General features: G+C 31.5%; 1 protein-coding gene across 50 annotated transcripts in view; it reads right to left on the bottom strand.

Moving 5' to 3' along the window:
• The window catches only part of LOC126742555 (cell adhesion molecule Dscam2), an 88,510-nt gene that overhangs the window by 3,197 nt on the left and 65,646 nt on the right, over positions 1-19,667 (bottom strand). For 40 of the 50 annotated variants that reach the window (XM_050449219.1, XM_050449259.1, XM_050449258.1 and 37 more), the window contains 8 exons: positions 18,500-18,666; positions 10,715-10,912; positions 5,564-5,728; positions 4,885-4,989; positions 4,142-4,366; positions 1,898-2,050; positions 1,690-1,845; positions 557-617 (listed from right to left, as the gene is read on the bottom strand). In XM_050449219.1, the coding sequence (XP_050305176.1) occupies positions 557-617; positions 1,690-1,845; positions 1,898-2,050; positions 4,142-4,366; positions 4,885-4,989; positions 5,564-5,728; positions 10,715-10,912; positions 18,500-18,666 (1,230 nt within the window). Of the gene's footprint in view, positions 1-556; positions 618-1,689; positions 1,846-1,897; positions 2,051-4,141; positions 4,367-4,884; positions 4,990-5,563; positions 5,729-10,714; positions 10,913-10,956; positions 11,116-18,499; positions 18,667-19,667 lie in introns of all 50 variants that reach the window. The other 10 variants (XM_050449266.1, XM_050449269.1, XM_050449271.1 and 7 more) reach the window with 2 other exon arrangements.

The following is a 19,667-nucleotide window of genomic DNA, read 5'->3' as shown; positions in this document are numbered from 1 at the left end:
ACTTAACGAACTCTTTCTTTGATATCTGTATTGTTTTTATTGATATTAAAGTGTTCACTTCTTATTCATAGTATCTTGAGCCCACCAATGATGATTAAAAGCTTAAATGACACTGTTCGTTCCTTATTATAACAAGGTTTTAACGACAACAAAAATTATGGTGTAAAGAAATGCGTGCTTGCAAGGGGATCAAAAAAAGTGAGAATCATTAATAAAATGTATATTAAAAAAAAAGACAAAAAGATCATGCATTGATCACATATAAAGCAAAAGTGAAGTGAATGTATTGAAAAGCAATTTTAATTAGACGGTGCCTTAATTAAAACATAAAAAGCGAAACAATTAACTAACTTACAGTTTCCTGCTTGAGAGGGATCCATGAAAAAATTATTAATTTATTTTATATATCATTTAAATGCAAGAGATGATATATAGATGATGATGACATCATATGTAATGAATCATCGAATTGATTGTTTAATTAAAAAAAATTAAATTGTTAGTAAAATCATTAAAAAAAACATTAATTAGATCCATTTTAACTTGTACTACTGACCTCTCAATCAGTTTTCTCATTTCCTCGTGGGTCATGCCATCCTTCGCGTTACCTCTCATTACTGAAAAAATACACACTTACTACACGAACACAACTTAGACAATATATATATATATTTAACTAATGTCTAAAAAAATTGAGTTTTTATGCAAAATAAACAGTAAAATAAAAATAAAATAAAATTCAGTTTAAATGTTCTTAAAGTAGGACTCAAGACGCTCCTGGCATTAAAACAGACATTACTGGAATATATATTCCATATTTCAACTAAGACATTTAAGGAAAGGACTTTAACTAATTTTTTGTAGTTATTTTAATTTTAATTGTTTGTATTCTAGTAATTTTTGAATTAAAATTCTGTTAATAAGAAAATTTTTAATTTGGTTTTTTTAATTAATATTTCAAAAACATCTTAAATTTTTATTATTTTTTAAATATTTTCTTATTAATTTTTTAAAAACTTTTACAGAACATTAAAATCTTCATAGGACCTTGGTAAGATATTCAAGAAATGCCTATTGTTATTAAAATAAATCTTCAATTCAATTACATGTACGCACATAGAAATATAAAATTATTAATTTTTAGTGCCAAAAAAATTATAAACTTTTCATACAAACTAATCACGCAGTATATGTTAAAGGTGCAAAATAAAGTTAGTCACATATGACATGCAAACAAGTGCGAAATATTGTTAGACACACTTTAAAAATAAATAGTTTGATCTTTATCCTTCATATAAATAAAGAATAATGAGCAGAAAATACACCTTAAATTAATATATAACAAATTAAATGTATGTTTATGAGCTTAGAATGAGGCGAGTAAAAAATATACCAGGAAAGAACTACATCTTTTGGGAAAAATTGTTTTTTTTTTCCTTAAAAAGGTAATTCCTGGTTTATTTTAATGGTGATGGTGATCTGCAACATGATTTCGAAGACCAAATAACACTAAGAACCGCTCATAACCCATGACAACTTACCCGACTCGTCTTCTGAAAATCAATTTACAGTTTTTTAGTTCATTCAAACGTTAGAAAACAAAAAGGTGCAATTTTTTTAATTTTATTTAGTCACCATAACGGCTTAAAATTCTCTGATAGCATCTCTATAAAATCTTTTGGTTCTTACCCCCGTACGTTCTACTGTTGATCAGTTGATCGCGATCGCATTCCGCTTCGGAGATTTCATTGGAGTCCTTTGAGTCGTTGAAGGAGGGATCGTGGTTACGTGGTGGTGGCGGTGGTGGTTCGGGCGAGTTGCTGGTCGGGGGAATCCTTAAGGAACCTACAAAGAAATCGCGTTAAAAAGTCTCTGACTGAAAAAATGCGTTACGGACCCAAAGAGCGACGTCCGATTGATCCACGACTGCCATATTGATCATAGGGAGCACCATATCCGCCATATTGGGAGCCGTATTGTTCATCCTCGGGAGCACAGTTTGCTGGATCGTCGTATTCGGGTCCTGGACCGGAGTAAATGCTGCCGTTTCCTACAATATTTCAATGGAAGGTCATTAGGAATATCAAGAAAATTGTTTAAATAAACGTGACAAACTTTCATTGTAACATAAAGTTTTACCCAATTCAAGTGGACTAAATGGCTGTTTTCTAGTCTACGAAGAAGAACTGACTCATGAACTGAGTTTTCTTAGGTTTTTTAGTAAATTATTTTAGCAAAATTGCAGAAAAGTCGTCCCTTCATTACGTGCGACTTTTTGCAATAAATACAAGGTTTTGCAATAAATTACGTCAATAAATCTCAAAAAGCAAAGTGAAATTTTAACGTCAGTTATTTCGCCAATGTTATTGGCCTATTTAAAGTTTAAATTTGTCTGGGTTATTACCTTGATTTCATTTGGACACACCAAGTCGACCCCCAATTAACGTTGAAATTTTATTGTTTTTACTAAGAGTAATGACGCAGTTGTTCTCATAATATTGAATTTGTTCTATAACTCCTAACGTTATAACCCCTAAATAACGCCATTTTTTAACGTTGAAATTACGGAATTTTCTCCAACATACCAAGAATGTTGGCGAGCGTTGACGTTTAAAAAAAGGAAGTTGAAGTCCATTTGACGTTGAAATTTTGTTGTTTTTGCTAACGTTAATTACGTATTTTGTTCTCACTAATATCGTTCGTAGATCATCGAGGTGTTTCAGTAAATTTTATGTATAATATAAAATTATTTTTTTTTTAAATTACTGATTTTTTTTCTCATTATTCGACACAATGTCTCTAACTCAAAAAATTGATCAGATGCCATTTTGAAAATCTGTACACATATTCCTTGGATAATTTAATTGGACACCTATTTTAGCGTTTTTCTAAATTCGTACAATATTTTAAGCAAATTTTTTTTTTTTGAAAATATTGATTTTCTTATTTGACACAACGTCCATAACTCAAAAAATTTAAAACGTATAATTTTGAAAATTTGTACACATATTCCCTAGACAATTTGGTTAGACATCTATTTCAGTGTTTTTCAAAATTCGTACAAGATTTTGAGATTTTTTTTTTTTTAATAATTTGTTGTTTTCCCAACGTACATTACATAATAATTGTCCTGATCAATATCCTCTAATATTAACCCCAAAAACGTTCAACGTAGAAATTTCGTTATTTTCACCAACGTTGATTCAACCTTGGCGTTTGTTTAACGTTTGAATTTGTCCTGGAAATTAGTTCATCAAGGCTTTTCACTAAAATACGTAATTTTTTAACGTTAAAATTACGTAATTTTGGACAATGTTGCTGATCCTGAAACTTTGTAATTTTTGCTAAGATTTGTTGGCTATTGATATTTTTCTGATAATATAAAAAAATCCGAGGTCTATTTAACGTTTAAATTTCTCATAGGAATTATGTTGTTTACTCAAACGTTCTTGGCCGTCGCCTTTTTTCAATTACACTTTTAGACTTCAAAAAGAAAAGCAGACAGTTCATTCAACGTTAAAATTTCGTAGTTTTATTCCAATATTGACGTTCGTTTAATGTTTACTCCTATAAACTACAAAAAGAAAAACCAACGTCCTTTTAACGTTGAAATTTACTTAGCAAATGACGTTGTTGCTCAATGACGTTTTTTCATCAATCTTGCGCGTAAATGACAAGATCGAAGTTATTTTAACGTTGAAATTACGTCGCTGTTCCTAACGTTGTTCATTCTTGACCTTTAATTCAAAAAAATTTAAGTTGACGTCTATTTAACGTCGAGATTTTATTCTTTTCTCCAACGTTGATCGTTCAAGGATCGCCGAGGTTTTCCAGTAAATTTTACGTATTAATATCAAAAAGAAAGCCAACGTTAAAACTTCGTAATTTTCGCCAAATCGTTAGTTATTGGCATCGTTTATTAAATGCCGCCTATAATTTATGAACGTCGGCTTGACGTTAAAATTTCGTTGTTTTTGCCAACGTTTCGACTAAATCGTTCAACGTCCAGCATTAATGTATTGTCTATGCTTTTATTTAAGGTTAATATATCATTAATTCCCTGTAATTAACATTGTTAATGAACAAAACGAGATGCATGAAGTCTTCTGGAAAAATAAATATAGTTCTCAGATTGACGTACCTTGAGATCCAACTCTGTCGTATCGCCTATTGGCGGCTTGCCTGGGCATGGATTGCGATCCATTTCTGGAATGAATCTGGTGAGGAGTGTTGATTCCAGATGGTCCCATGGTGCCGGCGTGTGGATGTGGGAAAGTCTGGAACTGCATCGCCTTGGTCGGGTCCATTTCTTCGCGGAATCCTAGCAGGTGGAAGGTGGCGTAAGGGCAGATCTCGTCGTCCATACCTTTTGGTGGAAGAATAACGGAATGAGTGAGAGTATTTGATTATTAGTGGGAGTTCATGCCATGTTATGTTATTTTTTTTGTAATATTTACATATTAAGCGAGTGAGAAATTAATTTTTTGCAGACCTGTGTAGAAGTTAGCACTTGTGCAGTAAGTTTTTTTTTTGATAGTGTTTTTCAAGTGAATTTTTGGGCAAAATTGTATTAAACACTAGGGGATGATCAAACAAAATGGCGTCATGCAAAGTGGGCATGCACGGGCTAAAAAGCAGCTTGGGAAAATTATTTCTAACTTACAAATAACACTTACTTTGTTAGAGAAGACGCACACATTAGCTTTGAAGTGCGGTTAGTACTTTTTTTACCGAAAAATGCAATTTTTTTGTTAAATTTTGAAAAAAAATGCGTGCAAAAAAAAATTAAGTTAACTTGAAAGTAATGGCGCTTTAGTCCAAGTAAACAAATAAAATTCAAAATTTTCTTTTTTATATATAAAAAAAAATAACCGTTATGATTACCTCTGTGAGTATGTACGGTTTCGTTTGATCCACGCCTACTTCTCAATTCTTCGTACAAATGGCGTTGACGGGGGTCCCAAGTGGAATGAGAACGATAATGCGCCCCTAAATGATCCAAGTTTAAAATAAAAAAAAAACAAAAAAAAAACGCAGCCACCTCTCTCTATCTCTAGTCCATCAGAGGTTTTTTTGGAATGACACAATATCGCAAAAAAAAAGTAAAAAAATTGCTGAATATATTAGTATACATAAAAGCAAGGGGTCGGGAGGTCACACAGTGTGATAAAATAATAATGAATTAACTATATAAGAACAAGTAGTTGACATTTTGAAAATTGCAGACATGCTGGCAACGCAGCACAAGGGCTACTCACTGACTAAAATTTCTGCCAAACCAACGTTGCCAATTTGACGAGTTTCTTAGTTTTTGTAATTTTATAAAATATATTGCCAATAATCAATATTATGCTACGTTGCCGAGAATGTTTTTCTATTAAAAATTGAAAAACATAATTTATTACACTGCACTTAATCAATGACAAACAACGAAACTTTATATTAAAAAACAACCATCACCTATAAAGTTTCATGGTTTATGGGAATTCTTTTTGCACCAAGAATGACGAAAGCGTCTAAAAAGAAACATTTAAGCATGCTAAGAAGCGATGAATGATCTTACTTATGGTACCTCTTTTAATCCGGTCGCAGGTGTTGTAGTTCGACCCTGGAACCGGGGGTAGTTTCCTGTTGGGGGGTGCGATGTAGCCAAGTTCATCACGTAGATCTGGACGGCGTTTATCCAGCGTTGAGGCGGCGTTGCACGATTGGTTGTATACTACGTCATCTATGGGACGATTGGTTGAATTAGAAGACATATTTGAATGTTTTGACAGACCAGGGTTTTTTGTATTTAAGAGGCTTAAAGTTTTTCTAGGTGTTTCGGCAGGAGAGTTTGACATATTTAAGGGTTTTTAATTTTCAATTTTCGGCTTATTGGCAAAACGTGAAGTAGAAAAAAATAGATATATTATCTAGTCTTAGTCTGTCCATCCTAGCAGTACTTTGAAACACATGAATATTTACGTTAACTACTTAGAAACAAATTAAACAGTGACCATAACTACTAGCAAAATTTTAAAGTAATCCCAGGGGCATAAAACACAAAAAAGCACATCATTTGCCTGAAAAAGTTATCCTAATTATCTGGAAAATTTCCTTATTAAAAATCAGCTCATGTGCATTGAAAAAGTTAAACCTTGAAATACGGAGAAAAATGACCGTTGAAGTCATGTCTACTTCCTATGAAAAAGTAATCCTAACTACCTGGAAAAAATGAAATTGTTCCAGAAACATGACGTGCAAATCTGTGCCTGGAAAAAATTTGAAAAGAGACCCAGAATTTTAAAAAATAACCCAGAAACGTTTGAAAAGTGATGCCTGGAAAAGAATTAAAAGGAATCCTAGCTACCTGATAGAAATTAGTCCAGGAATACGTGAAAAACTGTACCAACTTATTTTTTTTTAATTATTTATTTATTGATGATCAAACAGAGAATACAACTAATATAAAAAAACCTAAAATGGTATCTGCAATATTATCTAATTTCAAATAAGTATCTACAATTGTTTCACACTTTAAGTCACGATATACGAAAGCGTGTAAACTAACTCAAGTAACCCAACTTAATTAGAAAAAACACGATTCTAGTGTTCTTTCCAACACATTTTTAAAAGAGCTTAGAGATATACTAAAAAATCCAAAACCTTATTTACTGCTGCTCATTTCCATCCTATATAAGGGAGAATTTTCAGCGGAATTTGTCTTTTTAAAATTATGTTATTAAATCAAGAGTTTATAGGTTGTCACATTTTTCCAAATAACCCTAATCACTTAAAACAATGTGACAAGAATTCAAAATATTGAAGGTTATAAAATATCAACTCATCTGCTTGGAAAAAGTTGACAATATTATAGTACATTGAAAAATATAAGAAAACACGTCTGGAAGAAATTAAAAAGTGACCTTAACTATTCCAAAAAAATTAACATTAAAAGATCTGGAAAAATTAAAAATTATTCCAAGTATGTGTGAAAAATTATGCTCAACTCAACTCAACTTAAAAAAAAATTATTTGCACAAATTTTTGAGAAAATCGCTTATTAAGGGGAAAATTCAAAATTTCTTTTTCTAAGCATCAACCCAATTAAACTCCAATAATTTCCTACAGGTTTCTTCAATTTTTAGCATCAATCTGTTAATTTTTTATCAATTTCTTTGGCACTTTAACATTTGTCAAAAAAAAACTGTAGAAAGTTGATCAAAATTTCTATATTACAGATTCTAAGGGAAATTCCCTTTTGTTTCTGTATTGTCTCACTATGCAAGAAAATTTATTAACTTTTGGAACAAATTTTCTAGTGATTTTCAAGATTTTCCCCTACTGTAGGGCTAATCAACATCGATATTTCTTGCCCCAAGTATATAGAGGGTGTTAATTAAGTATGTACAATATAAATTTTATAGGCGATTCTTGATGAGTGACTTTAGGACAAAAAGTTCAAATAAACAGGTGTTTGCAACGGTTTTATTTACAAGATACAGGTGTAAAAAAATTGGTTTTTCTTGAATATCCTAAATATCCTCTATCCAATTTTGTTGTAATTTTCCGGTTTAGTTTATACTACTAAGGTGTCGGTTATGTCCCAATTTAATTAAGTTTTTTTTTAAGTCCACTAACATTAGCGACTGTCTAGACGTTAGAGAATTTTTTTTTAGAGGATTTGAACCAAGAAGGGTAGTCTCTAATTTACTACTTAAAAAAATTAATTTCCTCCAAATAATTGAAGCTTTTATTTGCTTTAAAAAAGTGAAACTTTAACTGTACTCTGCCTTGTAATTATTGTTAATTTTTTTGACTGTATTAATTATTTTACCGCATCGTTTTCAAAAGGCATGATCCTTTATTTAAGTTAATGCGTCCTAAATTCTTTAAGTTCTGTCATTTATTACATGAACATCAAAGCCAAATGATTCCTAAGATCCATTGCAAGAAATACATATTTTATTGCTTACATAAACAAATTTCCCACTATAGTTGGAAAAAGGCTGTTTTGTCAGGTCATGTGCTAATTACCAAATAACAATGTCTACGGATGAAACAATTTGAGACTGATGACCTTACTTGTCCTTTCAGAAGAAAACAGTCATTTTTAGTGGATTAAGATTAAAATTAATTTCTTCCAGATAATTGAAGCTTTTATTTGCTTTAAAAAAATGAAACTTTAACTGTCTGGATTGGATAAAAATTTATTTTATTGTGGAAATTAAAAACTACTTCCAGGCAGTTAAAGTCCTATTTGAAATAAGAAATGTAATAATTTTAATAAAAAAATATGAACAAAAATTGCTCTAAAAAATCTCATGTCTTTTGTGTGGTCTAAGGTTATGGAATTTAGAGCCTTTAATGTTTTTTCTCGAAAACTTTCCTAAAAAGCTCTAGTTTTGATAAGTTTATCCAAGATGACATTTTTTTTAACACCTTGTATCTCGAAAACCAAGCGGTTGCGAACTTAAGTATAAATCATTGTAAATATACACATTCGGCGGTTAAAAAATTTCGAATATGATTTTTGCGTAATGTGTAAGAAGGAGACGGAGTAGAGCGAGAATAAACTCGGCTCAACCCTGGGCGGCTATCGCGTCGTCGTTGCGCTTATTAGTCCGGTTAAAGTTCGGTTGCAATTCCTCGCATACCTATGTACGTGTCATGTTCACGATTTATAATCTTTGGTACGAAGATGGATACAGTAATAAAATAAAAATGGTTTTCACTGTTGATCAAAAGATTAATATCATTAAATGGTATTGTCATGCGGATAGTGCAGTTGTCGGTCGTTTTATATTTGCATATCCTGATCAGCAAGTCCCTACTGCTAAAACAATTTATAATATCTGGCATAAGTTTGAGCAGTCGGGATGTGTAAATCGGTGTGCAAAATGTTCTAGTGCCGATCAGGAACCTCGTCGAACACCTGACGCTAGGATTGAAAAGGAGGTCAAGGTGTGTGCTTTTGTGGAAGTAAGTGAAAGTTGTTCTAGCTCCCAAATTTCTGAAGAGCTTGATATTCCAAGTCGTACAGTGCGTGATATTTTGAAAAAAAAATAAGTAGAAAGGCTATAAAATTAAAAACACTCAAGAAATTTTTTCAGAAGATCAAATAAAACGCTTGGAGTTTTGTGAAAGCTTAAGAGAAAAAATTGATCAAAATGACGACTTTACAAGTAATATTTTATTTGCAGACGAGTCATCTTTTTCTCTTCTAGGTCGACATAATTCTTCAGTCGTGAGTCTCGGGAAAATCTACATTTGAGTGTACCATTACGAACTCAATACCCGCAAAAGGTAAATGTTTGGGGTGGTATATTCAATCACATTGTAGGGCCTTTTTTTATTGATGGTACCTTAAACTCTGAGAGATATTTACTTTTATTGCAATAAAATATTATACCCGCTGTACGAAACTTGGATGTTAATTTTGAGGAAATTTGGTTTCAACAAGACGGATGTCCCACTCACAACGCTAGACAAGTGCAGGACTATTTAACAAACACTTTTCCTGAACGGCTTATTTCCACAAGAGGTACCATACCATGGCCTCCGCGATCTCCAGACCTGACGCCTTTCGACTACTTCTTATGGGGCTATTTGACGGAAATTCTTTAGCAACACCAACATGAAAGAGCCGTTAATTTGGACAAATTGCGACTTAAAATTATTAATATTTCTAGGTCCATTACACCTGAAATGTTAGCCAATGTACGTAGAGAATTTTACGACAGGTTGGGATACTGTGAAGCCCAACAAGGAGGTGTATTTGAACACTTAATTAAATAATCCATTTAATTAGAATTATTATTTTGTTTAAGAGTTATTTTTCATTTTATTTTAGAATATTGTATTTAGTTTTCACCAAAGGTTTTTAAGATTTGAGCATATTAAAGTTGTTTTTTTGACTTGCGATTATGAGCACGTTAAAAAACAACATACATTTTTATCTTTCGTGTAAGCGTGAAATTACTTGATTCGAGGCTAACCTACCCATCTCCAAGCGCTTGCTCATCACTGCCAGCAAGCCTAATTTAAATTCACATTGCGAGCGGTACGGAGAATCGGTGGCAGGTTACCGATGCAGTCGTTCTCTGTCTACTCTCTATCTATTAGGTCTAATATATTAAAACTCAATCCGTAAGATTCAACTCGCCAAACGTGTATATAATGTTAGATGTAAGGATGCTCTTTATCCGCCAAAATTTAACCTTGTTTATTTTAAAAAGCCTTTTTTTATGAAGGAATTAGCTTATTTAATCAAATGCCTGCTTCGTTAAAACGAATAGATATGTAACTTCAATATTAAGCCTATTATTAGTTCGGTCGTCTATGATATCAACGAATTCAGCAACATGCTGAAAGTCACTCCTGTCTAGTCAATGTCTGTACTTTGTTTGTACTGTTTGTTGGTACTTTTGTGGTTATTATAGTTTTATATGTGTGTAATTAGGTTTTTTTTAAATAATAGTTTTAGTCTTTTAAATAAGTTAGTTATGATTATCAGTTTCTTTCTCCTGACTTGTCTTATACAAAGTATCAAAAGAGCAAATAAATCAGTAATCAGTATAATATTTAAACTTTTTGTGTCAAAGTTGCTCAAAGAATCGCCTGTCATAATAATTATTATACATACTTAATTAACACTCTGTATAAACAAAAACGTTTTCTGAAACCCATAGAATAACAAAGAATTAAATAAAGCAGAAAAAAGGGACCATACACATACAATCGCTGCGTAGTCTAGTTTGCAAGGGCCCATGGGCTTTCCTAGACAACGCCACGCATACCACCACAATACCAACGACCACCACAACGACGGTAGCGGCCACCGGTACCGCGATATTCCACTCCACCCAATCCGGGATCCACGGGAACAACATCCGCATGCCCGGTATCTCCCTGGCCGGGGCTATGGTACCTGAAACGGGAAGAAAATTGCTCACGTTAGTGTGTGGTCTTTACCTTTGTTATAGTTTCCTTTGCCGCGTAACACGCAAATCACAATGATCGCAACTATAATGACGAGCACTGCAGCCACTACGGGTACTACTAGGTTTAGGTTGGCGAGGATTATGTGAAGGGTGTCCTCTTTGGGAATTTCGCGGGCTGGGGCAATAGTACCTGAAACCAAAACACAGGGGGTGTTCTCAGGGTACTTGCATTATGGGCATTCCGACGGGCAGGATTACTGATGGGTGCTCTGTGACTATTCTTTTTTTTTTCTTTGAGTTTTTGCGTTTTTTCATTTAGGAAAACTGATTAAAGATTGTTTATTAAAAGGGTTTATTTACTGATCAAGTTAAAAGTGTAAAACTGTGTTTTAGTGTAGTTTGAAATAAGTAGTAGGTAAAAAATCCCGAAGTTGGGAAAATTTAATCATGTGCCATTATGGTCAAAAAACTGTTTCTTCGGAATTTGTTCACTTATTTTATTATATTTCTGACAAAATTGCAAAAAATAGACTTCCGACCCGTTTTTTAAAGTTGAGAACCGATTTTTATTTAATCTTTGAGAAAAAAACCGTTCTCTGGCAAGGGGTTTTTTAAATTCATTTGACACATTTTAAGGTTTTCATGACAGTTATTTCGAAAGTTATTTTTTGAAATTATTTAAATACAGATCTTTATAATTGGGTTTCTCGGTAAAAAATTTGTTTTGGTCAGAAGCCATAGAAAAGCCAAGACCTTTAGGATTAGAGTTTCGAATACAACGTCAAAAAAACAGGATTTATTGAAATTAATTTGTAAAAAAAAAATCACGCGTTTCTTCAATTTTTGGTAAAGCTTTTGACATATTTTAAGATTTTCTTAAAAAAAAAATGTAAATGTAAATCAATGTGCTTGTTTTGCTAATAACTTTAAAAATTTTCCTTTTTTTTTGGTTGTTTTTATAGGCCATGCATAGGTTTTATATTATAGTCTCTCTTGTTATTCAATTTTTCAAAATTATTTGAATTTTTTAAATGAATTTTGAAAAAAATGGATTATAGTGTTTTTTACATAGTGTTTCATACAGTAATTCAAAACGCATCAAAATCGATATGCTACAATTATTTTCCAAGAAAATATTACTATACCTATGTCACAAGCTTAAAAAAATGTCATGAAAATTGTTCAAAAAATCCATTAAAAACAGATTTAAAAAAAAATAAAAGAAAACGTTGATTTATATTGTATGATAAAGAAAAAAACTCATCAACTGTCTAGAATATATAAGAAAGAATGCCGATTTACATCTAATAAGAGCTGCAATTAATTAATTTTTTAATTTCTCCCAGGTAGTTGAAAAAGAGAAAAAAATCATCAACTGTCCGGAATAAATAAGAAAAAATGTTTATTTGACTTGTATGATAATAAAAACAAGTCATCAATTGCTTTGAAGAAATAAAGAAGAATGTTGATTTATTTGGTGTTTCTTCCAGGAAATTAATAAAGAAATGATTTTTTCGATTTTTGGCTTATTTCAATATTCCCTTAAAAAAATCTGAATAAAACTGTTGTTTAGATGCAATTTAAGATTCTATAATATATACACTCCAATTTATACAAAATTTTTGGAAAACATAGGATTTTTTGAAATTGAAATTTTTGAGATAAATGTGATCGGTTTTTTAAGTCCAGAACCGATTTTTATTTAATTTTTGAGAAAAAAAAACAGTTCTCGGATTTTTAGCAAGGGGTTTTTAAAATTCTTTTGCCCCATTTTAATGTTTTCTTGACAGTCAATTCTAATGAGTTTTTTTTTAATTATTTTAATACAGATCCTAATAATTGGGTTTCTCGGTAAAAATCTGTTTTGGTCAGAAGCCATAGAAAAGCCAAGACCCTTAGAATTAAAATTTAAAATTATTGAAACTTATTTCTAAAAAAATCACGCGTTTCTTCAATTTTTGGTAAAGCTTTTGACATAAAATGTAAATGTTTCTTTCAAAAAAAATGTAAATTTAAATCAGTGTGCTTGTTTTGCTAATAACTTTAAAAATTACCCTTTTTTTTTGGTTGTTTTTATAGGCAATGCATAGATTTTAAATTATAGTCTCTGTTGTTATTCAATTTTTCATAATTATTTGGATTTTGAAACAAATGGATTATATTGTTTTTTTGGCAAAAAAAATATTGTTTTTAATTTTTTTTTAAGTTTCTGTTATATATCAATGTTTTCTTAAAAAAAAAATTCTAGAACGTTGATTTTGATGCATTTTGAAATATTTTGTAAAATTTCAATTAAAAAAAAAGCTGAAAATATTTTTTTTGGAGAGATTTTTCGATGAGTCTTTCAAAATGAAAACAAGCTTTTAAAAAAGAAAAAAAATTAACTGCTCTTTTAGCAGTTTTTTTTTTCAGCATTTGTTACTATAAAAGGCAGTTATGGACTTACTGCTTTAATATACATGAAATGGGAACCAATAATTCGTTCATGTTTGTATGGGATGAAAGTATTACTTTCATTTTGTATTACATAAAAAACTTTGTTACAATGAAAAGACTTATTATGTATTCTGACCAATGTGATGGTCAGTCAATCGTAATATAATAATATCATTGATATGTAACTATATAACTGCAGCTCCATTATTTAGTGTGAAAGAAATAGATTATAAATTCCTTGTAAGTGGTCATTCCTATTTATCATGGGACCAAGATTTCGGAATCATAGAAAAAGAAAAGAAATTCCATCCACATATACTTTATACCTCAAGACTCACATACTGTCATAAGACATGCTAGAAAAAAAATCCCTTTACCATAATAGAAATGGATAAGTGAAGATTTTTTTTTACTAAGGAACTTGACGTAACAGAAAAGTATCTGAAACAGAAACAAAAGTGGAGTGGCTCAAAATGCAACGGTTAAGGTTTAGAAAAGATTTTCCCAATACTAAAATATAAAGAGGTTTATTTTAACATATTAAATCTTAATAAAAGGAAATCTGTTTCCAAGGAAATTAATGATCTGCCCCTTTTATACCCAAATGGTAATGTCATTAATGAAGCTAAAAAGAAAGATCTCCTTGAGTTAATGGAATTCATCCCTCCTATATACCAAGATTTTTATAAAAATCTGAGGTCATCCGCTCAAGCAAATGGAGGTGAAGTGATTGGCCCAATTGAGGAAGAAGAAATTTTCCTATTTAATAACTACCTACTTAATAAAAAAATAAAGTTTTTGACGTAATACTTATTATAGCTTAAGTTTTAGTAACCCATTAAAAAACCCAATCTATTTTAAATGCAAAGTGGACTAACCCACATAGAAAAATCGAATATTAGCCATATCCAAAAATTTAAAAGAAATTCCGCAAATTTAAGTAACACTCAAAAACATTCAATTAACTCGAACTGCAAAAATGACCATTTAAAAGGGTTTTGCGCACTTACATTTTCGTATTTTTTTAAACCTATTTTTTAGCACTTAATAATATTGGGGTTAGTCCGTTTTTGCACTCATAGCCTTAAATACACTGCATTTTTTTTTATCTCGGGTCATAGGGTTTTACGTGTAATATTCTCAACCCCATGTCAAAACCTGTTCTATTTAATCGATAGGATTGAAACTTGGAACAAGTGAAGTTTAAGTTAACAGACTTTAAAAAATCCCATTATTTTGCAAAAAAATTTGCGAGAAACCTATTTAAAATACATTTTTCTGATGAAAAAGTTTGCTTTGTCTGCACCTCGTAACCTTCATTACCTTTACACTTCAAAGCAGGTAGACAAATATCTGACAGTGACACAAAATAATTTCCTCAAAATCTCAAAAATATATTTTGAAAAATCAACAATAAACAAATAAAACCTTTCAAATAAATTGTTCAAAGTGACCTCCAAATTGAGCCAAACAAAAGCCCAGACAGTTGTAGAAATGTCTTTTAACATTTAGGAGCTGCCGGGGAGTAATGGTACGCGAAGCCTCGATAATTCTATTACGAAGTTCTTCGATATTGTTGGGTCTGCCTCTAACAACATCAAACACTTTCGATGATAGATAGCCCCAATAAAAGTTATCTAAAGGAGAAAGATCGGGGCTTCGAGTTGGCCATTTAGATGGCCCAAAACGTCCAATCCAGCGTCCTGGGAACGTGGCATTCAAAAACTCGGTAACAGTCGCTGCACAATGAGCGGGGGCTCCGTCATTAAAATTATCCTGCCATTTTGAACAGCGTTTCCTAATGCGGGAATGACCTGCACCTGAAGTAATTCTAAATATTTTGCAGTATTCAGGCGACCCTCTATGAAAAATGGTCCAATTATTCGATCTCCAAGAATTCCTGCCCACACGTTAAGTTTCTGTCTTGTTTGGGTATGCGTTTCCTGGATGACGTGAGGATTTTCTCGCGCCCATATTCGAGTATTTTGTTTATTGACTGTACCATTTGTACAGAAAGTACTTTCGTCTGAAAATAGTATTTTGTTTGTAATTGTGGGGTCGTTGTTAATTCGTTCCATCCACTGTTCACAAAACTGCATTCTAAGAAAATAATCATTAGGCAAGAGTTCTTGAACATTTCTAACTTTAAAAGATTTGTATTTTTCTTTTCTGATTGCCTTATAGCAACTATTCCTACTTTTTTCCGGTAACTTCAGCAAACTGAGTAAGACTATTTGTTGGATTTTCTTTAACGGCCAAGCATACCTCCATTTTAAATTCTTCGTTTCGGTTCTTTTTCGTTTTAAGTGAGAACTGGCGATGCATCCAATCGTAATAAATTTTTCATGAAACCGTTGTACAGTTGATCTAGACGGGACGGGACGGTTAGGATAAGGCACGGCAAAATTATCTACCACTTCTTGCGCCGACATTCCTCTAATGTAGTTTGAAACCATCTCAATACGTTCCTCCGTAGTGTAAATCGACATTTTAAAGAGTTTTTGAACAATTTCAATGGAGCAATTTAAAAATTATTTTGTGTCACTGTCAGTTATTTGTCTACCTGTTTTGAAGTGTAAAGGTAATGAAGGTTACGAGGTGCAGAAAAAGCAAACTTTTTCATCAGAAAAACGTATTTTAAATAGGTTTCTCGTAAATTTTTTTGCAAAATAATGGGATTTTTTAAAGTCCGTTAACTTAAACTTCACTTGTTCCAAGTTTCAATCCTATCGATTAAATAGAACAGGTTCTAATATGGGGTTGAAAATATTACACGTAAAACCCTATGACCCGAGAGAAAAAAAATGCACTGTATAAGGCGGCACACGGAAAGTAGCTGTCCTCCGCCCGGTACAGACCCAAACGCCATGCTACAAGCATTTTTTTACTTCCATGCAGCAGCAATTCCAAATGCTACTGCATAGTATGACAAAAGTGGGAGTCCAACAATATACCCACACACTTCCGTGAAAAGGCCACCACATCTTTGTTTTTTGTCATTTTCTTATTTTTTAATTTCGACGACGATTTTAGAGGCTTTTTTATAAAAATTTTATAGTGTTTCGAAATGCATCAAAATCGACATGCCACAATTATTTTTCAAGAAAATATTACTATCCATTAAAAACAGATTTTTTTTTAAATAAAAGAAAACGTTGATTTATTGTGTATGATATAGGAAATCTTGTCAACTGCCTGGAATAACGATTGATTTATTTTGTGTTCCAGACAGTTAAAAAGAAAAAAAATTATCAACTGTCTAGAATAGATGAGAAAGAATGCTGCATCAAATGAGAACTGCAATTAATTAATTTTTTATTTCGTCCAGGTAGTTGAAAAAGAGAAAAAAAAATCATCAACTGCCCGGAATAAATAAGAGAAAACGTTTATTTTACTTGTATGATAATAAAAAACAAGCCATCAATTGCTTTGAACAATTATGTGCTACAATCATCTTCCAAGCCTAAAAAGTTATTGGAACAAGAAGGAGTCAATGGGAAATAACACAATTCAAAAAACTTTTTCAAGAGATCGTTACATGACTTTGAGCTCAAAAATTTACTTTGCTTCTCCTCAAAAACCTCCAAATGCTTCAAAAACATATTATATTGAATATTTATTATCTTGTTTCAAATACACATTTCCAAAATGTCGCCAGGATAGCCGGTATCGACGAATCTATGACCAAATTCAAGGGTCAATCTTCTTTGAAACAATATATGCCCCTCAAACCAACCAAGAGGGGCATTAAACTACTTCACTGCGATGCAGATTTCGGCTATACGTATGATGTCAATGTATATTCTGGAAAAGAGGACCCAATTCCAACAAAGAAGAATGTTGATTTATTTGGTATTTCTTCCAGGAAATTAATAAAGAAATGATTTTTTCGATTTTTGGCTTATTTCAATATTCCCTTAAAAAAATCTGGATAAAACTGTTTTGATGCAATTTAAGATTCTATAATATAGACACTCCAATTTATACAAATTTTTGAAAAATACAGGTTTTTTTTCGAAATTTAAAAAAAAAACAATTTTTCTACGTGGTTTTCCAATTTTTACCTAAATTATGTGTTTTTGATTATTTTAGCACTTAGAGTTTGATTTTTTTTGAGTTATATATTTCTATTTATCCAGTCAAAAGTATCCATTTTAAACACTTTTAATATTTTAAACACAGCAGTTCAAACATTTTTATCGAAAAGTTTAGTCTGGAATAGAGCCCACATTTTGAGAAAAAAATTATTCTTTTGACTAAAAAAAGGTTCAAACTCTTATGAGAAAGAAGGGAGTATGGAAAAATGCCAAAATAAAATCGCATATAAAACACAATAGAAGGAGGACTTGCCACGGGAATTTTCTCAAAATTGGATAATTTTACCCTAATGAATTGATAAAAAATTGTAATAGTATTACGAAGAATAAGACTAAAACAGATTTGAAATTATTTAATAAAAAAAGAAAAAAAAATCTTAAATTATTTAAAGCATTACTCCAACATTTATTAACCAGTTTTCCTAAACATAATTGATTGATTCCACATTTTCTACTTAAGTTCCTAACGCTCTAGATTAAGAAATACAATAGCCACCCTTACACATGCACACTTAGCTAATCGTAAATTAAATTATAATTAAAAAACAATCGGCAGCAATATAATCAGAAATGAAGTTCTGAATACGAGGAACTAAAATCTGAAATCAATAAATTAAATGACACTCACAAATAATTATTGTTGTAACGGAAAAGAAGTGTACGTAAAGGAAACACCACCCGAGACAAAAAAAAACTTGTTAATATGTGACAAAGTGTGGATGTGGTGTTAAATATATGAAAAAAAGTTCCGAATTTTGCAGCTCCATGTATTATATATTCAGGTACTATTGCTGTGATCAAAAGTATGATTATATAGGTCAAGAAGCGAGGAGATCATAATCACGTGATTGGTAAGAAAACAAGTGCCGCAAACAGAACACAACAAAAAAAAAATAATCACAGAAGCAAACGTGTGTTAGAAAACAAAACTCTGGATTTAAATTCGTATGTAACAAGTGACGTGTATAAAATAAGAAAAAAAAAGCAAGCAAAAGAGGCACAAAAATATACAAAATGTACACGTTTATATACAGTTCTTACCGCCAGTGACTGTAAGGGTGGCGAACTCGTATTCTGCCACGGTGAATCCGGCGTTATTGTGGGCCGTTACTCTTAAATGGTACCAAACTGCCGGGTCCAGGTCCAGTAAAATGAAATTTTGTCCGGGTTTTACGTTGTTCGATACTTGGATCCACTCGAGGCTAGTCCTGTAATAATATAATTTACTTTTTTGTAGAAATTTTTAAAAAAATAGGCCCAAATTAAGTCGCACAACATGTATCCCACCATAATGCAAGGGCGTATCGAAATACACTGATCTAGACAGTGTCAAGTTTATTAATTTCCTGGTAAGCGATCTAAGTGTAAATTTTTTGGATAGTCCCAATTTACGGACTTTTAATAAATTCAAGTTCAAGTACAAAAGGTTCCAACGTATTTTTGTATGACAAGATTTAAATTGCACCAAGATTCAACGATTTCCTTCGTAAAAAAAAGTTGGTGAGTTCGAATGATAAACTACAAAAAGAAGAACCGATTAATATCGTTGAAAATTAGTCCTCTCACTCTTCTAATGAGAAAGAACTTGATTTCTTAATGAGGGTCTTAATTTTGCACCAGATTCAAATTGCAAAAATAACCTGGAAGAGATTATAGTCAGAGTTTTTTTGATAGAGAAACGATTCGCAGCTAAATCTCACGAAATAGAAAAAACACATCAGGTATTAATATTATTAAATGACTGAGAGAAAAATTTGGTTTCTATTTAAAAATTGACCAAGGAAAAAAGGTTAATTGTTATTGGCTCATAATGAATATAAAACATGTTTAACATTATTTTCTTAAAATTTCCTGAGATTTATGGGAAAATCTCAGAAAAATGGTGAAAAATTAAGAAACAGTAATTTTTTTACCAATTTCTCCAAATCCTCCAAATTCTATAAACAAGTGTCATTTTATATTCATTTTCTTATTTTATTTTGTTATTAATTTTTGATCCCAAAATGGATACATGAGCACTTAAAATGGAACACTTAGCAACATTTCCAATTCTAGGCAGTTAAGGTTTTATATGAAATTTACTTTAAAGAATGACTTCAACTGCCTAGAAGAAATTAGTTTAACTCAAAAGCTTTTAAGTCAAATCTGTCACTTATAGCAAAAGTCAATTTAGAAATTACTATTTCACACGCTCAAAAAAAGAAGAAAA

This window comes from Anthonomus grandis, chromosome 11, assembly GCF_022605725.1.
Source record: "Anthonomus grandis grandis chromosome 11, icAntGran1.3, whole genome shotgun sequence".
Classification (NCBI taxonomy): Eukaryota; Metazoa; Arthropoda; class Insecta; order Coleoptera; family Curculionidae; genus Anthonomus; species Anthonomus grandis.
The sequence above is the reverse complement of the archived record's forward strand: the minus strand, read 5'-3'. Positions and strand labels throughout refer to the sequence as shown.